Consider the following 20,726-nt stretch of genomic DNA (forward strand, 5'->3'; position numbering starts at 1 on the left):
TATTAGAAATGACAAATACCCACCATTTGCTTCAACGTGGATGGAACTGGAGGGTATTATGCTGAGTGAAGTAAGTCAGTCGGAGAAGGACAAACATTATATGTTCTCATTCATTTGGGGAATATAAATAATAGTGAAAGGGAAAACAAGGGAAGGGAGAAGAAATGTGTGGGAAATATCAGAAAGGGAGACAGAACGTAAAGACTGCTAACTCTGGGAAACGAACTAGGGGTGGTAGAAGGGGAGGAGGGCGGGGGGTGGGAGTGAATGGGTGACGGGCACTGGGGGTTATTCTGTATGTTAGTAAATTGAACACCAATAAAAAAAAAAAATACTGTTTTGGTTCTTTGTAGATTGGCTTTAAATTGGAGCATTCTTTCAATGTTTAGCCTGGCCATTTATAATTCTGCCTTAGCCTATATTTCCCATTTGCACAGAGGCTAAAAGACTAGTCAAACATGGAAAGTTAGAAAAAAAAAACATGGAAAGTTAGGGTCTCTGAAGTCTTTTCTGAGCATGAGTTAAGCTCTGAGCATTCATTTGGTCTTCTAGATCCTTCAATATATGCAGGAACTTTTCAAAGTTCTTATTACCTGTTTGTACCTCATTCCCAAGCCTCTTCTTAGTCTTTTCAGTCTGTCTGCTAATTATACTGTCCATTCACTCCTTCCTCAAGCAACTGCAACCTTTAAATACTTTCAAAAATTGCTGCCCAAAAGAAAAACCACAATGAGATACCACCTCCGCCCATTAGGTGGACTACCATTAAAAAAAAAAGAAATAAAAAAGAAAAGTTTTGGCAAGAAAGTGGAGAAAATGAAACCCTAAAGATATTGTTTGTAGGAATGTAAAATGGTACAGCCACTGTGGAATAGTTTTCTGGTTCCTCAAAATTTAAAAATGAATTATCACATGTGGTCCAGCAATTCCCCTTCTGGGTACATTCTCCAAAATTTAAAGTATTTTCTTGAAGAGATATTTGTACACTCATGTTCACAACAGCATTATTCACAATAGCTGAAAAGTGGAGGCTATTCAAATATCCATTGATGAATGAATGGATAAACATACTCTGGTATATACATATAATGGAATATTATTCAGCCTTTAAAAAGGAAGGGGATTCTGACACATGCCATAATATGGATGAAGTTTGAGGACATTACACTAAGTGAAATAAGTAACAAAAAGACAAATATTGTATGATTCCACTTATATGATGTACTTAGAGTACTTAAATTCATAGAGATAGATGGTAGAACAGTGGTTGCCAGGGGTTGGGTGGAAAGAGGAATGGGGAATTTTGCTTATAGAGTTTCAATTTTGCAAGATGAAAAGACTTCTGGATATGAGTTTGTGGTCATGGTCCCACAATATAAATGTCTTTAATACCACTTAACTGTATGTTTAAAAATCATTAAGATGGCAAATTTTGTTATGTGTATTTTATCACAATTTATAAAATTGGAGAAAAATGCTGCCCAGGAGGCCACTCTGAACTAGGGGGCGGGGGGGGGGGGGTGAGAAAAACAAAAGAAAATTCCTGAGCTCATCACTTTTGGAGCCACCAGGTAGCTCAAAATGCAAAACTACAACTCTTTGAGAACAAAGCCTGCATTGCTTCCTTTGGCAACTATAAGCTATGCCTGTCACTGAGCTATTGATTGGGGGATGGTAGGTAGGTAAGTAAAAATGCCATAATGCTCTCTTACCGAAACTCAGGAGACTCTTTCTTCATAAGCACTACACTGGTTGTTATAAGTTTTTTTTTTTTTAAATTTCAGAGGTCCAAAAAACTTGATTTTGACACTTTTTTTTTCTAGCTTAAGCATTGCATTAGTGCAAGGTTAACTCCCTGGCTTTCCCTATTCCTCCATTTTCAGTGACGTAGCTCTCAGGAGTTTGGTTTTCTTTCTTACCAATGTGGAAAGTTGTTAAACGGCTTTAAGCCAACTAGTTACAGGATTACAATTTATATTTTTAAAAGATTCCTTTTTACGCTCTTTGGAGAATGAAGTGCAATGAGGCAAGAGTGGAAGAAAGGACACCAGTTGGGAAGCTTAAGTGGTAGTCCATCCAATTATAGGTTCTAGGATGGATTGGATTAGTAGTAATGTTTTAAAAAATGGTGATTCTTCAGTCAGAATGACTAAAATTAACAACTCGGGAAACAACTGATGTTGGTGAGGATGCAGAGAAAGGGGAATCCTCTTACACTCATTGTTGGTGGGAATGTAAATTGGCACAGCCACTCTGGAAAACAGTATGGAAGTTCCTCACAAAGTTCAGAATAGAGTTACCCTATAACCAGTAATTGCACTATTAAGTATTTATCCAAAGGATACTAACATAGTGATTCAAAGGGGCACAATGTTTATAGGAGCAATGTCTACAATAGTCAAAATTTGGAAAGAATCCAGCTATCCTTTGATAGATGAATGGACAGATGGAACAAGTCAAAAAACGGGGCCCTGTCAAAATGACATAGGAGCTCTCAGTGGCAAAAGTTGAAACAACTTGAACCAAAAAAATGATAGTATTACGTTATAAGTCAGATAAAATAAACATCCATTAGTCCTAACTGATATAAATAAATGAACAAAGAAATGGGGGAGATGGGATATCTTCTTTATAGAATTTCAATTTAATACATATAGAAGAAATGGAAAAAAATTTAAATCAACATTAGGTAAACACCACAGTAGTAACTGTCATTAGCAAGGACAGCTGATGAATGCTAAAATTAGTGGGCAAAAATATGGTGAGAAACAGAATATTTGAAGTCTCATTGTATCTTCCTACAAGATATTTATTCATTATAAAGGGGAAAATAATGACTTTATGGTGAAGTTTAGCAGATACCACCCTAACCAAGTGATCAAGGTTAAATATCACCAGTATTAAGACATATCAGCATCAGCTATCTTCTGACATGATGCAGAAAGTACAAATCATGGGGAGGAGTTAACATGGCAGAGGAGTAGGGGATCCTAAGTTCATCTGGTCCCTGGAATTCAGCTACATACTTAGCAAATCGTTCTGAATACCTGCAAAGTCAATCAGATCTGAGAAAAGAAATGCTGCAATTCTATAAATAGAAAAGTGACCACTTTTCGGAAGGTAAGAGGTACAGAGACTTGAATCTGAGGTGATAGGTCAGAGGATATGGTGGAGGGGAGGGAGCCAGCTTAAGTACCCTATGGTAAAGTAATATGAACAACGGATCATAAAATCAGAAGTTTTAGAAGTCTGCTACAGTGGGGTACATCCCTGGCATAAGATGTTCAGGTGGTGAAACGAGGTGGAATTCCAGGTGGGACAGTGTGATCTCAGGATCCCCAGGGTCACAAGAAGAACAGGGGTGCAGCAGAGTTTCCAGGCACCAGAGCAGGGAAGCCAGTTGAAAGCAGTGTGTCTAGGTGCAGGCTTTCTGCTGGTGTTGCTGTAAAATGCAAACCACTGCATGGTCACAAGACCGCTCTCCTGGCAGGAGCTCAGCAAAAGGCAGAAGCCTGGTTAGATCCCCTCCTTCCTCTGGGAAGAACAGTGAGGGTGTGTAACGCAGGAGTCCTTAACATTTGGAGTCTTGAAACTCAGTCATGTGCCTGAGATAAAAATGCTTGGTCACAGGTTGGGTGAACATAGAATTCGGATAGAAACTGGGGAGACAAGAGTGATTGTTTTTCTATGAGGGTTCACTGAAGAGTGGGGGGCACAAGCATTCAGCTCTAGGGCTAGAGAAAGGGGTGCTGCCATTTTCATCCCACCCATCAGTGCTGAAAGCCTTCAGGGAGCAAAACGACACCACATAGTGGAATCCAGGGCTACTTACACTGAGCCAGGCCCCGTGGCAAGAGAGACGCATTTCCACAAGACCAAGAGCATCTGAGAATCAGTGCAACAGGCCTCTCCTCCAGAAGACCAGCAGGAACAACTGGCTAGTACCAAGTTTACTGATCATAGAGAGCTGCAAAGCTTCAGCTCTTGGGAAAAACAGTATATAGCATTCATGATTCTCTTTATTCTTTAGTCTTCCTTTCAGCGTTTTTTCAGCTATTTTATTTTCAATTCCTTTTAAATTTTAATTTATATATATATGTTATATACAAATATTTTTTTATTTTGGTTTCCTTTCATTGTATTTTATTTTTCTCTCTACGTAAGTTATTTTTTCTTTCCTATTTGAGGATCTAGTTTCTTTTAACAAGCAGACTGAAACACACACAGGATCTAGTTTTTCTTGTTCTGTTTCTTGTTTGATTTTTTTGTTTTGTTTTTTTTCTGTTGTTGTTATTGTAGTCTTTTCTCTTTCTTTCTTCTTTTCTGGACAAAATGACAAGATGGAAAAATTCACCCCAAGAGAAGGAACAGGAGGTAGTACTCACTGCCAGGGATATAATCAATATGGATGTAAGTAAGATGTCTGAACTAGAATTTATTTTTTTAAGATTTTATTTATTTATTCATGAGATACACAGACAGAGGGAGAGAGAGGCAGAGACACAGGCAGAGGGAGAAGCAGGCTCCATGCAGGGAGCCCAATGTGGGACTCGATCCTGGGACTCCAGGATCACGCCCTGGGCCAAAGGCAGGTGCTAAACCACCGAGCCACCCAAGGACCCCCTGAACTAGAATTTAAAACAGCAATTATAAAGATACCAACTGGGCTTGAAAAAGGCATAGAAGAGACTAGAGAATTCCTTACTGTAGAAATAAAAACTAAAATCAAGTCAGGTAGAAATTAAAAATGCTATTACCCAGATGCAGTCACAAATGGAGGCTCTAAAAGCAAGGATAAATGATGCAGTAGAGAGGGTCAGTGATATAAAAGATAAAATGATGGAGAATAAGGAAGATAAAAAGAAGAAACAAAGACAACTACTGGATCAGGAAGGGAGGCTTAGAGAACTCAGTGATCCCATAAAGCAAAAATAATATCCAGATAATAGGGGTCCCAGAAGATGAAGAGGGGGAAAGAAGGGTAGGTTTATTTGAACAAATTATAGCTGAGAACTTCCCTTACCTGGGGAAGAAAACAAGACAGGTATTCAAGTCTAGGATGAATAGAGAACCCCCATCAAAATCAATAAAAATTGGTCAACACCTCCACATATAATAGTGAAGCTTGCAAATTTCAAAGATAAAGAGAAAATCCTGAAAGCAGCTCAGGACGAGGTTCTTAACCTAAAAACGTAAAAACATAAGTCTGGCAGCAAAGCTATCCACAGAGACCTGGAACCCAGAAAGAATTGGCATGATATATTCAATATGCTAAATGGCAAAAATACATAGTCGAGAATACTTTATCCAGCAAGGCTGCCGTTCATAATAGAAAGAGAGATAAAGAGTTTCTGGGACAAACAAAAACTAAAGGACTTTATGAACACTAAATCAGCCCTGCAAGAAATATTAAAGGGGATCCCTTGAGCAAAGAGAGAGTCCAGAAGTAACAAACTCTAGAAAGGAACAGAGGCAATCTATAGAAACAGCGACTTTACAGGTAATACAATGACACTAAATTCATATCTATCAATAATTACTCTGAATGTAAATGGACTAAATACTCCAATCAAAAGACATAGGGTATCAGAATGGATTAAAAAAAAAGACCCATCCCTATACTGTTTACAAGAGATTCATCTTCAATGCAAAGGCACCTCCAGATTGAAAGTAAGGGGTGGAGGGATGCCTGGGTGGCTCAGTGGTTGGGTATCTGCCTTCAGCTCAGGGCATGGTCCTAGAGTCCCAAGATCGAGTCCCACATCAGGCTCCCCTCAAGGGGCCTGCTTCTCCCTCTGCCTATATCTCTGCCTCTTTCTCTGTATCTCTCACAAAAAAATAAATAAAACCTTAAAAAAAGAAAGTAAGGGGTGGAGAGCCATTTATCATGCTAATGGAAATCAAGAAAAAGCTGGAGTATCCATACTAATATCAGACAAACCAGATTTTAAACCAAAGACTATAATAAGAGACGAAGAAGGACACTATGTCATAATAAAAGGGTCTAGCCAGCAAGAAGATCTAACAATTGGAAATATCTATGCGCCCAACTTGGAAGGAGCCAAATATATAAAGGAATTAATAACAAAATTAAAGAAACTCATTGATAATAATAATAGTAGACTTTAACACTGCACTCACAGAAATAGAAAGATCATCTAAGCAGAGTATCAACAAGGAAACAAGGGCTTTGAATGACACACTGGACCAGATGGAGTAACAGATATATTCAGAGCATTTATCCTAAAGCAGTAGAATACACATTCTTTTTGAGTGCACATGGAATGTTCTGCAGAATAGATGACATACTGGGTCACAAATCAGGTCTCAAACAGTAGCAAAAGATTAAGATTTTACCATGAATAGTTTCAGAAAAAAATGCTTTGAAACCTCAAGTCAAACGCAAGAAAAATTTGGAAGGAACACAAATACATGAAGGTTAAAGAGCATCCTACTAAAGAGTGGATGGGTCAACCAGGAAATAAAAGAATTTTAAAAATACATGGAAGCAAGTGAAAATGAAAACACGACAGTTCAGAACCTTTCGGATGCAACAAAGGCATTTGGAGGGAAGTATACAGTAATACAGGCCTTTCTCAAAAAACAAGAAAAGTCTCAAATACAAAACCTAACCTTACACCTAAAGAAGCTAGAAAAAGAATAGCAAATAAAGCCTAAAACTAGCAGAAGAAGGGAAATAATTAAGATTAGGCCAGAAATCAATGGTACAGAAACAAAAAACCCCCAGTAAAACAGATCAACAAATCTAGGAGATGGTTCTTCAAAATAATTAATAAAATCAATAAACCCTTTAGCCAGACTTATCAAAAAGAGAAAGGACCCAAATAAATAAAATCACAAATGAAAGAGGAGAGATCATGACCAACACTACAAAAATACAATTATAAGAGGATATTATGAACAATTATATGTCAACAAATTAGGCAATCTGGAAGAAATGGATGCATTCCTAGAAACATTAAAAAAACGACCAAAACTGAAACAGGAAGAAATAGAAAACCTAAAGAGACACATAACCAGCAAGGAAATTGAATCAGTAATCAAAAATCTCCCAACAAGAGTTCAGGGCTGGGTGCCTCCCAGTGGAATTGTGACATTTAAAGAAGAATTAATATCTATTCTGAAACCATTTCAAAAAATAGCAATGGAAGGAAAACTTCCAAACTCATTCAATGAGGCTAGCATTACATAGATCCCAAAACCAAAGACCCCAACAAAAAGAATTACAAACCAATATCCCTGATGAACATGGATGTAAAAATTCTCACCAAGATACTAGCTAATAGGATCTAACAGTATATTAAAAAAATTATTCACGATGACCAAGTGGGATTTATTCCTGGGCTGCAAGTGTGGTTCAACATCCACAAATGAATCAATGTGGTATGCCACATTAATAAAAGAAAGGATAAGAACTGTATGATCCTCTCAATTGATGCAGAAAAATCATTTGACAAAATACAGCATCCTTTCTTGATTAAAAATCTCCACAGCGTAGGGACAGAGGGAACATACTTCAATATCATAAAAGCCACATAAGAAAAACACACAGCAAATATCATTCTCAATGGGGAAAAACGAAGAGCTTTTCCCCTAAGGTCAGGAATATGACAGAGATGTCCACTCTCACCACTGTTGTTAAACACAGTACTGGAAGTCCCAGCCTCAGCAATCAGACAACAAAAAGAAATAAAAGACATACAAATTGGCGGAGAAGAAGTCAAACTTTCACTCTTCACAGATGACATGATACTCTATGTAGAAAGTCCAAATGACTCCATCAAAAAATTGTCAGAACTGGTGCAGGAATTCAGCAAAGTTGCAGGATACAAAATCAATGCACAGAAATCAGCTGCATTTCTATACACTAACAATGAAGCAGAAGAAAGAAATAAAGGAACTAATCCCATTTACAATTGCATCCAAACCTATAAGATACCTAGGAATAAACCTAACCAAAGAGGTAAAAGATCTGTACTCTGAAAACTATAGAACACTTGTGAAAGAAATTGAGGAAGGTAAATAAATGGGAAAAACATTCCATGCTCATGGATTGGAGTAACAAATATTGTTAAAAGGTCTATGCTACCCAAAGCAATCTACACATTCAATGCAATCCCTATCAAAACACTATCAACATTTTTCACAGAGCTGGAACAAAGAATTTTAAAATTTGTATGGAATCAAAGACCTGGAGTAGCCAAAAGAATGTTGTAAAAGAAAACCAAAGCTGGAGGCATCACAATTCCAGATTTCAAGCTTTATTACAAAGCTGTCATAATCAAGATAGTATGGTATTGGCACAAAAACATACACATAGATCAATGAAACAGAACAAAGAACCCAGAAATGGACGCCTAACTCTATGGTCAACTAATCTTTGACAAAACAGGGAAGAAAATCCAATGGAAAAAAGTCTCTTCAACAAATGATGTTGGGAAAATTGGACAGCCACATGCAGAAGAATGAAACTGGACCACTTTCTTACACCATACATAAAAATAAACTCAAAATGGATGAAAGACCTAAATATGAGACAGGAAACCATCAAAATCCTACAGGAGAACACAGGCAGCGACCTCTTCGACCTTGGCTGCAGTAACTTCTTGCTAAACATGTGTCTGGAGACAAGGGAAACAAAAGCAAAACTGAACTACTGGGACTTCATCAAGATAAAAAGCTTCTGCATAGCAAAGACAACAGTCAACAAAACTAAAAGGTAACCTATGAAATGAGAAAAGATATTTTCAAATGTCTTATCAGATAAAAGGCTAGTATCTAAAATCTATAAAGAACTTATCAAACTCAACACCCCCCAATAAAACTCCAGTCAGGAATTGGGCAGAAGACATAAACAGACATTTCTCCGAAGAAGATATACAAATGGCCAACAGACACAAGGAAAAATGCTCAACATCACTAGGCATCAGGGAAATCTAAATCAAAACCACAATGAGATACTATCTCACACCTGTTAGAAATAAACAACTCAGGAAACAACAGATGTTGGTGAGGATGTAGAGAAAGGTAACCCTCTTACACTGTTGGTGAGAATGTAAACTGGTGCAGCCACTCAGGAAAACAGTATGCAAGTTCCTCAAAAAGTTCAAAATAGAGTTACCCTATGACCCAGTAATTGCACTATTAGGTATTTATCCAAAGGATACAAACATAGTGATTCAAGGAGGCACATGCACCCCAATGTTTATAGCAGCAATGTTCACAACAGTTAAAATTTGGAAATAATCCAGCTATCCATTGACAGATGAATGGATAGTGAAGAAGTGGGTGGAATATTAACATATATATAATGGAATATTACTCAGCCATCAATAAGAATGAAGTATTGCCATTTGCAAAGACATAGAACTAGAGGGTATTATGCGAAGTGAAATAAGTCAGAGAAAGACAAATATTTCACTCAAAGATGGAATTTCAGAAACAAAACAGATGAACATAGGGGAAGGGAAGGAAAAATAAAATAAGATGAAAATTGAGAGTGAGGCAAACCATAAAAGATGCTGAACTCTAGCAAACAGGTTTGCTGGCGGAGAGGTGGGCAGGGGCAATGGGGTAACTGGGTGATGGGCATTAAGGAAGGCACTTGATGTAATGTGCACTGGGTGTTATATGTCAACTGCTGAATCTCTAAACTCTAGCTCTGAAACTTTTTTTTTTAAAAAGGGCACATCAGTTCTGTGGTATTCTTACCAAAAACATAATCTCAGTCTAAAACAGGAAATTATCAGACAAACCCTAATTAGGGACATTCTACAAAATAACTGCAATAAATAATAAATGCAATGTGGGATACTGGATTTGAACCTGGATCCAAAAAAAAAGAAATTAGTGGGACAAATGGAAAAAAATAAAGTCTGTAAACTAATTAATACTGTATTGATATTATTTTCCTGCTTTTTGATAATTATATTATGGTTATATAAAGTGTTAACATTAGGAGAGGCTTGGTGAAGGATATATGGTAACTCTTGCTATTTTTGTGATTTTTCTATATATCTCAATTTTTTTGTTAAAAAAGAGCTAATTGTTCTAATTTTTATTACTATTCTGAACATTTTTCTCAATTTATTAGTCATTTATGTTTTTATAACTTATTTACCCATTTTTATTGCATTATTGACTTTTTACATTAAGAAAATTATATATTATTGTATAATAAGGAAATTAGCTCCTTGTACATGGCAAATTATTTTCTAGTTTGTCTTTTGACGTTTTTTATGGTGGGTTTATATGTGTATGTATATATAGATGTTTTTAACCGATGATTTCTCCTGACCTGTGTGCAGAAAATAAGGAAGAGTAGCTAAGTGACTTTAAGTCTTCCATGTAATCAAAAGACCATAGAATAGAAACAGTACTTTATGAAAATGACTTTACGAAACTTGTTCTTCTCTCCATCAAAAATTATATTTATTTAAAAATTCACATATAGTAAAATTAATCCTTTCTTGAATATAATTTTTGACAAATGCATACAGTCAAATAACTATAATCAAGATACAGAAACTTTCCATTATTAAAACAAATTCCTTGTGCTACCATTTTGTAATCAGTCTGCCATTTTTAACCCCTGACATCGACTGATTTGTTCTCTGTTCCTATAGTTTTGCCTTTTCCATGATGTCATATAAATGGAATCGAACAGTAAGTAGCCTTTTGAGTTTGGCTTCTTTTACTTAGCAAAATGCATTTAAGATTCATCTAAGTTGTTGCATGTATTGCAGTTCATCATCGTTTTTATTGCTGAGTAGGATTCCATTATATGGCTATCCCACAGTTTATTTATGCACCAGTTGAGGGAGATCCTCCATTTTTATTTTCCTCTATTGTTAGTGATCTGCAGGTCTAGCAAAGGGAAGAGGTGAGATTTTCCATTCAACAGGAGTAAGTTTCTTCTGAAAAGTCCAGCTTAGAAGTATGTCCTTGGGTAACATGTGCAAGAGGTTATACCAGGATAACTTACTTCTTCCCCTTACACTATACTTAAAATTGAAGAGTTAATCTTAAGTGAGCAGTATATCAAAGGAATAGGAGTTTGTCCTGAGTATAGTTAGATGATATCCTCAGAGCAGGCCTGACAAATATTCTGGAAGCCAAGTCATTTGTAGAGTATCAAAATTCTTTTTAATTAAAAAAAAAACTGAAAAAGTAAAAATCACCTCAAATAAAACGACTTTAAAAATTTTATAAAGCAAAAGTCTCCTTTCAGCCTATGTAATCCCACTTCTAAAAGGTTTACAATTTGGTACATATATTTCCCAGCTTTTTCCTAAATTTATTCAGAAATACCTATATACACATGTATCATACATATACAAATGTTTTTGTTTATAAAAATGCATTCATATTATATCATTTCTTACTTTGTAAATAAATACAAAATTCTGCATACCATACAGATCAGAATGTATTCATAGATATACCCCATTATTTTAATGGATGTATAATATTCCACTAAATGAATGTGTCATAATTTATTTATTCATTTACCTATTGATGGACAGTTGGGTTGTATCCAATTTCTTTTTTTTGGTGACTATGAGATATAATTCATATACATACAATTCACCTATTTAAGGTACACAATTCATTATTTATAGTATATTCATAGAGTTGTACAATTATCACCATAATCAATTTTAGAACACTTTTAATCAACCTCTAAAGAAACCTCATACAATTCTATTATCCCAGCCCTGAGCAACCACTAATTCACTGTCTCTATATATTTACCAATTCTAGACACTTCATATATATGGAATCATATAATTATATAGTCTTTTGTAACTGGCTTTTTTTATTTAGCATGCTTTCAGGGTTCTTCCATGTTTGTAGTATATTATTAGAAGTGCTCCTTCTTCTCCTTTTTGGAAGAGTATGTAAAGAATTTGTATTAATTCTTTAATGTTTGCTAGAATTTATCTGAGAAGCCATTTGAGCCTAAGCTTTTTCTTGTGGGCATTTTGAAAAATTATTAATCTCTATGCTTATTATAGATCTTTATGGATTGTTTTCCATTGGTTTCAGTAGTTTGTGTGTTTCTAGGAATTTTTCTATTTCATCTAAGTTATCTAATTTATTGATATATAAATGTGCATAGTTTTCCTTCATACTTTTTTATTTCTAAAAGGGTGGTAGTAATGTTCCCTCCTTCACTTCTGATTCCGGTAATTTGAGTCTTCTTTTTTTCCTGGTCAATCTAACAAAAGGTTTGTCACTTTTGTTGATATTTTTTATAGAACCAACTATTAGCTTCATTGACATTCTCTATTGTTGTTATATTCTCTGTCATTTATTTATCTAATCTTTTTTATTTATTTCCTTCTCCTTGCTCTAAGTTTAGTTTGCTCTTCTTTTCCCAGTGTCTTAGGCATAAGACATATTGATATGTGATCTTTCTTGTTAAATATAAGGCATTTGTATTTATAAATTTCTTTCCAAGCACTGCTTTTGGTGCATCCAACATTTTGGTATGTTGTGTCTTTTCATTCATCCCAGGGGATTTCCTAATTTCCCTTGTGATTTTTTATTTGACCCATTGGGCATGTAATAGTGTGTGTAATTCATGTTTATAAGTTCCTCAACTTTCTGTTATTGATTTATTTTTTAAAATTTTTATTTATTTATGATAGTCACAGAGAGAGAGAGAGAGAGAGAGAGGCAGAGACACGGGAAGAGGGAGAAGCAGGCTCCATGCACCAGAAGCCCGACGTGGGATTCGATCCCGGGTCTCCAGGATCGCGCCCTGGGCCAAAGGCAGGCGCCAAACCGCTGCGCCACCCAGGGATCCCTGTTATTGATTTTTTTTAATAAAATAATTTTTATTGGTGTTCAATTTACCAACATACATAATAACACCCAGTGCTCATCCCGTCAAGTGTCCCCCTCAGTGCCCGTCACCCACTCACCCCCACCCCCCGCCCTCCTCCCCTTCCACCACCCCTAGTTCGTTTCCCAGAGTTAGGAGTCTTTATGTTCTGTCTCCACTGCGCCACCCAGGGATCCCTGTTATTGATTTCTAACTCTATTCCATGAAGTCAGAAAACATGATTTCAGTCCACTTAAATTTACTAAAAATTTTTTTTATGTTCTATGACATGATCTAATCTGGAGATATTTCATGTGCCCTTAAGAAGAATGTGTGAATCTGTGCTGGGTTAAGTGTTCTATAAATCACTTTAACGTCTAGTTCATTATGGCACTGTTCAAGTCTTTTATTTCCTTGTTTATCATCTAATTGTTCTATTATTGAAAATGGGCTGAATACCCCAACTCTTATTGTAGACTTGTGTATTTCTCCCTTCATTTAGTTCAGTTTTTGAATCATGTATTTTGGTGCTCTGTTGTTAGGTGTGTATATATATATATAAATTTTGCTCTTTCTGATGGGTTGACTCTTTTATCATTATGTCAGTTTATATGTCTAATGATATTTTTTGTTTTAAAGTCTATTTTATCTGATATTAATATAGCCACTCCAGTTTTCTTACAGTTGCCATTTGCCTGATATTTCTTTCTATTCTTTTACCTTCAAACTGTTTGTATCTTTGAATATAAAGTGTGACTCCAACAGATAGCATAGAGGTGAATCTTGTTTGTTTTTCCCAGTCTGATCCATTTTCTCAGTTTAATCCATTCATATTTATTGTTATTATTAATACAGGTGGACTTAAGACTGCCATTTTAGTGTTTGTTTCCTGTATGTCTCCAGGTTTGTTTTTTTTTGTCTTTCTCTATTCATCCTTTTGCACTGAATATTTTCTAATGAAAAATTTCTTTAATAATATTTTCACTATATATTTTCAGTTAGTTCCATAGTGGTTGCTCTAGGGTTTACCATACAAATCTTAACTGAATTGGCTTCAGACATATAAACTAAATTCCAATTATATGAACACCTTATTCCTATATGAACCTATTTCTCTCTCCACTTTTTTGTAGTATTGTTATACATATTACTTCTACACATTAACCCAACAATACACTGTTACAATTATTACTTGATATAATTTTGCCTTTTAAAGAAGCTCAAAGAAGAAAGAGCAAATAAATATTTGATACTTTTATATATTAATTTTGTTTCCCATTTCTTGCTTTCACTTGTTCCTATAGATTTGAGTTACCATCTAGAGTCATTTCTATAGTCCAATACAGCTTTGCTTCCACTCATCTCCTATGTCCTATGATTAGCAAACAAACTGCATTTTATATATTATAAATCCAACAATGCAACTATGTACATATTGCTTTATAAAATTGCTTTTTAAATTATTAAGAGAAGGAAAAATGCATTAGACAGTCTTTTCTAATTATGTAATTACTTTTACCCGTGTTGTTTCCCTATGTGTAGATTTAAATTATTATCTGAGGTCACTTCTTTCTTACTGAAGAATTTACATTAATATTCCTATTAGGTCTGTCAGCAACAACAGTTTATGACTATGTGGGAAAGCTTGTATTTTATCTTCATTTTTAAAAACATAGCTTTATTGGATGTAGGATTCTATACTGACAGTTGTTTTCTTTGAGCACTTTGAATGTGTTATTACACTGCCACCTCCATTGTTTCTGATGAGAAGTCAGCTGTTAATCTGATTGGGGTTCTCTTGTAAGTGATGCTTCATTTTTCTCCTGTCACTTTCAAGAGTTTCCCTTTGTCTTTGAGTTTTATGTTTTTCATTTTTATTATGATGTATCTGTGGATTTCTTCTTTATCCTACTGGGGGTTTGTTGAAATTCTTGAATGTGCAGGTAATGTTTCTCATCAAATATAGAACATTTACATCCATTATTTATTGGAATATTTTTTCTGCTTCTTTCTTTCTCTTCTCTTTTTCTGGTCTTCTCATTACAAGCATGTTGGAGTGCTTAATGGTCCCACTCTGTGTTCAACTTTCTTCATTTTTTTTCTTCCTGTTCTTCAGCCAAAATAATATCCTCTCACTTAATACTTACACCCCAATGAGGTAAGTAGTATTGTTATCCTCATTTTATAGAAAACTGAGGCTCAGATTAAGTGAATTGCCAAGTTCACAAAGTGGTAAGTGTGGCGTGAAGTTCACACAGATCTGATTCCAAAGTTTGTACTACTTCTCTATATCATACTTTCTTTCTATTCTACAGCAACTACAAACGAACAACTGATGGATTTGGGAATGAGTGGCTCTCTTCTAGAGAATGCTTTCTTCCCACCCTCCTTTAGTATTGTTTGCTAGTATGTTCGTCTTCTAAAATTAATATATCTAATATATTAGATATTCATTAAATGTTTATTGCTTTGAATTCAATGATTACTCAATGGAAGCTAGATTAAATGACTATGAGAACATCAACATTTTGGCCTAAATGCTTTCATTAGAAAAATATATAGCTTTTTGAAGACACTGATAACTTTATGGGGAAGCACTCATTAACTATGTGGACTGACTTATGAAAATACATATTGTCACTGATGATAGTTCTCATTCAACAGCATTTGTTGATGTTTAGGCCTGGGGTCTTGGTCATTTATTTACTAGATGGATATAATTAGGGATAAATGAGCTCTAGTAAATAAATATTTCAACATTTAATTAGTTTTGTAGTTCTGCATATAGGAGGCAATCTTGGAAATAATGTTATCTTCAGGGACAAATATTTAAGACCCCAGATAAATTATAAAGACTTAAAAAATCCTTAGAAATAATCCTTTGTAATTTATCCTGAGAAAATGATATTCTTTGTACCCTATACTTCATACTTTGCATATGTCTGTCCTATATAGTCTTTGATTATAAAAAATGTTTTCTACCAATTCATTCTGAAACTGAGAGGGATTATCTTAGATTTTTCTCTCCCCCAGTTAGTTTCTCTTCTTCAAATCCAAACAAATTGTTATCTATACACAAATCCTAGATCCAAGATTCTGATGCAAGAAAGACCTCCTGTGACTCACCATCTATATATCTTTTAGCTACCACTGATTTCTGGAGTGTTATCTGTAGCAGATGATATGAGAGAAGTAGCCTGGAGATCTGACCGCTGCTTTCTGTTCTTTCCAAATTCTATCACCAATATTTTCCCACGTAGTTTATATCCATTTACTAGATGTAATGCTTGCCATGCTATCTCCTTATCTAAAAGAGAAAGAAGAAAACATCAATTTACATAGGGCTTAATAATTCTATTCCAAGTCTAGTTTATGTTGTTTTGCCTTGGAGTTAAATATAGGCTATAATGCTACATAGTTATTTAATTTTATTATCTTTTCCATAATCTCAAATTTGTATAACTCAGCAAGGTTAAGAATAATAACAATAAAACTTAAAATGGATGTTTGAGAGTGTCTCCTAATTCAAAGGGTAAAGAAACAAGAATATAGACAGTGTGTCAAAGAAAGTTAAGCTATGACTAATAAGATATGAACCTCTATCTTAGATAACAGATTACAGGTATTGTGATAATAAAATCATTTTCAAAATGGATGACACAAATAAAAGATGTTATCATAGTACTGAGGACATTTTGTTACTTTTTTCTTTAGATGGCAGAGTGGGAGCCCTCCTTGGGATAAATAAGTTTAAGAATTCTTATAGGCATATGGATGCCTGAGGTGTAAGAGTATACAGTGTATAGCAGGAGTTTTCGATTTATGGGTCTCAGAGCCTAGATGTAAAAAAACTTGGAAGTGGAATCATTGCCCAGAGTATGTGAAATCATAGGTAGACAAGCAATGTCTTTAGACTAAACCAATTTATGTCTCACATATGTATACACTACCAATTTTCAAATGTTATACTGCTGTTCTTAGTAAAACAACTGTCTACTTTAAAGTACTTAGTTTATAAAACCTTTTCATTATATATTTTTTCAATTAGTGGATCATATTAGCTTGAGGTCAATGAAATATATTTTAAGTTTAAAAAGGGCCCTTATCCCTGATAAGACTGAAAATCACTAGTATGGAAGATCCACAAACCTTCAACATGATAGGAAAGATGATATAAGAATGTATGAAAAAAGTGGAGGGGAGTTTGGTACTGCTTATGTGTAAAAGCACTTGCCTATATATAGATTACTAGGCCATTTATCAGTAATGATAGATTAGGGATAATGAAAGCTATATCTCCTACCCAGCTTCCAAAAAAAGAGATAGTCTGGTTTGTTATAGAAAATGGATTTCCTAGATTATTGTTCTCTTTTAATTAGGATACTGAAGTTATGTATTAAGAAGAAACAATAGTTAAAAGAATTTATTATCACCCACTAGTTAATTATGAATTACTAGTGAATCAGCATATTCACTTATATTGTCTCCTTGTCCCAAAGGAATAGGGCATAAGGCAAGTATAAGTATTCTGACCAGAATACCAATATATTAGTAAGTAATACAATTATAACTTGAACTAGAAATACTGTCATCAGCAAAGGGAAGGTAAATTTTGATAGAGAGAAGGAAGTGTCAAGATTGGGGACAACTGAGGACAATGGGATAAAGTGGCCAAACATGCACTGTCAATGGAAAAGAGGAAGCATAGAAGGGAGAATAGAGGAACACTGAAAACATATTTTCCTTCTCTTTCTTTCTTCCCATGTGCTTTTTCAAGCACATGCTTTTCATGTGCTATGGAGAAATCAAAGGGCTAGATCTAAATTAGAGAAGGTATATATAAATAGTCTCCAATAAACTGATGCTACAATTAATTGTCCAGATGAAGCTACTTACTGGGAAAGGTGATAAAAGCCTGCCCCCTCATTCGTCCAGTCATGATTCGGAACTGAATTGGCGGTCCTTTTTTCTCCTGGAACCGGGCGAACAATGAGACAAGATCTCTTTCGGTCACCCGAGGGCTAAGGTTCTTCAGGTATAACACCTAAAGGTATAAACCGAGGATCAACAGAAATATCACATAAGGGAGGTAAGGCAACTATTTCACTTTGGTTAAATTTGTTTCAGAAAAAGATGGCAGATTGAATATAGGCATCTAATTTCACTCCCTCCAGAAAGCTCTCTAAAACTATAGGGGCATTTAAAAAAAATACAGACCCACAAGATCAGAAAGAACAAGGAAAGGAGGCAATAGCAGCAATATTCTGGAAGCTGAAAAATAATTAGATAAATGTACTCAAGAAAGCTGAATCTTAAACCAGCAATGGGGAAAGCCAGGAACCAACCCAATGTACACCTAAGAATCCTCAAACAATTTAGGAACTGAAAGCTTCAGGTACCTTAAGCAATGAATGTAAAGGGATAAGGTGGCTAGATTGAAAGTTGTTTAAAAGCCACCTAGATTTTGAAATATCCTCCCCTGAAATTAGCTATTTAGTAAAGACCAATCCCAATTCTGGTGAATACCAGTGGTTCATTTTCTGAATATGGGGAATGCCAGACACAGATGAGGGTGTAAATACTATATCTGAATATAAGGAGATTAAGATAAATAAGACACACTAAATATGATTAGCTCCAAGAGAAAAGATTTTTTAAAAAAATACTGATTTGGCATTGGGAATTTCTTCAACAAATGAACCAGCCAGATGGCTTTAACATGAAGCTAAAAGTCAACATGGCCCACTCATGTGCCGAGAACTTCCAATCTGCTTTTTGGCCATTACTCATAAATATGGGCACAGAATACCAGGCATCTGAGGAAAGCCTCTTATGTTAAAGAGAGAACAGAACAAACAGAAATGAAAGCAAATGAAAAAAAACAGACCATCAAGGTGAAGAAAACTTCAAAAAAACCCGTCACTAATACTCTCAGAAAAATGAGAAAATATTCTATTAGGAATGGAATACTAGAAAAATAACATTCAAGAAAACAAAGAACCCTCCGATGCTATTAAACTTATGTTCTTATCAGCTTAAGATAGACTGTTATAAGTAAGCCCCATTGTAACCCCAAAGAAAATACCTATGTAAGATAAACAAAAGAAAGGAAGAAAGGAAAAATCACATCACTACAAAAAAAATCAATGAAACAAAAGGAAATATTAGGAGAGTAAAAGAGGGACAAAAGAGCTACAAGACAGAAAACAAATAATAAATGGTGATAGTAAGTCCCTCCCTATCAATAATTATATCACATCTAAGTATTTTAAATTCACTAATCAAAGACACAGAGTGTCTGAGTGAATAAAAAATCAAGATTCAACTATAGCTGTCTACAAGAAACTGACTTTATATTTTAAGGCTACATATAAGCTAAAAATGAAAGGATAGAGAAAGATATTCCATGCAAATGTTAACCAAAAGAAAGCATGGGTGACCATGCTTTTATCAAGCAAAATAGATTTTAAGTCAAAACTGTCAAAAGAGACAAAAATGGACATTATATAATGACAAAAGGGTCAATTCACTGAGAAGATATAACAACTATACATATGCATGCAATGTCAGAGCATCTAAATATATGAAGCAAACACTGAGAGGACTGAAAGGAAAAACAGCAACACAATAATACTAGGAGATTTCAATATACTTCACTTCCAATAGCATACGGAAAACTAGAAAATTCACAAATATGTAGAAATTAAAAGTCATACTCTTGAACAACCAATGGGTGAAAGAAGAAATAACAAGGGAAGTTAGAAAATATCTTGAGGCAAATGAAAACGAAACCACAACATAACAACATTTATGGGATGCAGTGAGAGCTGGGAAGGATTTTTTTAAGATTATTTATTCATTCATTCATTCATTCATTCATTCATTTATGAGAAAGAGAGAGAGGCAGAGACACAGGCAGAGGGAGAAGTAGGCTCCATACAGGGGGCCCCATGTGGGACTCAATCCCGGAACTCCAGGATCACGCCCTGGACGGAAGGCAGGCGCTCAACCACTGAGCCACCCAGGCATCCCAGGAATTTTATAATAATAAATGCCTACATTAAAAAAAGATATCGGGTCTTGAGTTCAAGTTCAACCTTGGGCATTGGAGCCTAGTTAAAAAAGAAGAGAAAAAGATCTTAAATAAACAACTCTACAACTTAAGGAACTAGAAAAAGGAATAAACTAAATCCAGAGTTAGTAGAAGGAAAGAAAGATTAAAGCAGAAATAAAAAAGATTAGAAAAACAATAGAAGAAAAACAACTAATAGCTGTTTTTTTTTAAAAAAAGATCAACAAAATTGACTACTTCTAGCTAGACTGAGAAAAAAGAAGACTCAGGTAAAATCAGAAATAAATGAGATGGTACAACTGATGCCACAGAAATAAAAAGGATTGCAAGAGACTACTATGAACAACTATATGTCAATCTAGAAAGATAAATTCTTAGAAACATACAACCTACCAAGACTAAATCATGAAAAAATAGAAAATCTAAAGAGTTTTAGAAAAGCTGTGAGATTTAATCAGTAATCAAAAACCTCCCAGCAAAGGAAAGCCCAGGATCAGATGGGTTCATGAGTGAATTCTACCAAACATTTAAAGAATTACTGCCAATCCTTCTCAAACTCTTCCAAAAAACTGAAGAGGAGGAAACACTCCCAAACTAATTTTATGAGGCCAGCATTACTCTGATAACAAAAGAAAAAAAAAAGGACATTATAAGGAAACTACAGGCCAATTTCCCTGATGAATACAGAGGCAAAAATTCTCAAAAGAAAAGTAGTAAAATGAATTCAAAAGCACATTAAAAGGATCATATACCATGACCAAGTGAATTATCTCTGGAATATAAGGATGTTTCCATGTATAAAAA

The 20,726-nt window shown here is 34.9% G+C and overlaps 1 protein-coding gene across 3 annotated transcripts in view; it reads right to left on the bottom strand.

Annotated features, from left to right (window-relative positions):
- Nucleotides 1-12,981: 12,981 nt before the first annotated feature.
- The window catches only part of RBM41 (RNA binding motif protein 41), a 55,970-nt gene continuing 48,225 nt past the window's right edge, over nt 12,982-20,726 (bottom strand). For all 3 annotated transcript variants that reach the window (XM_038588002.1, XM_038588000.1, XM_038588001.1), the window contains 2 exons: nt 17,747-17,894; nt 12,982-16,157 (listed from right to left, as the gene is read on the bottom strand). In XM_038588002.1, the coding sequence (XP_038443930.1) occupies nt 15,991-16,157; nt 17,747-17,894 (315 nt within the window). In that variant the 3' untranslated portion in view covers nt 12,982-15,990. The remainder of the gene's footprint in view (nt 16,158-17,746; nt 17,895-20,726) is intronic.

Source organism: Canis lupus, chromosome X, assembly GCF_011100685.1.
Source record: "Canis lupus familiaris isolate Mischka breed German Shepherd chromosome X, alternate assembly UU_Cfam_GSD_1.0, whole genome shotgun sequence".
Taxonomy (NCBI): Eukaryota; Metazoa; Chordata; class Mammalia; order Carnivora; family Canidae; genus Canis; species Canis lupus.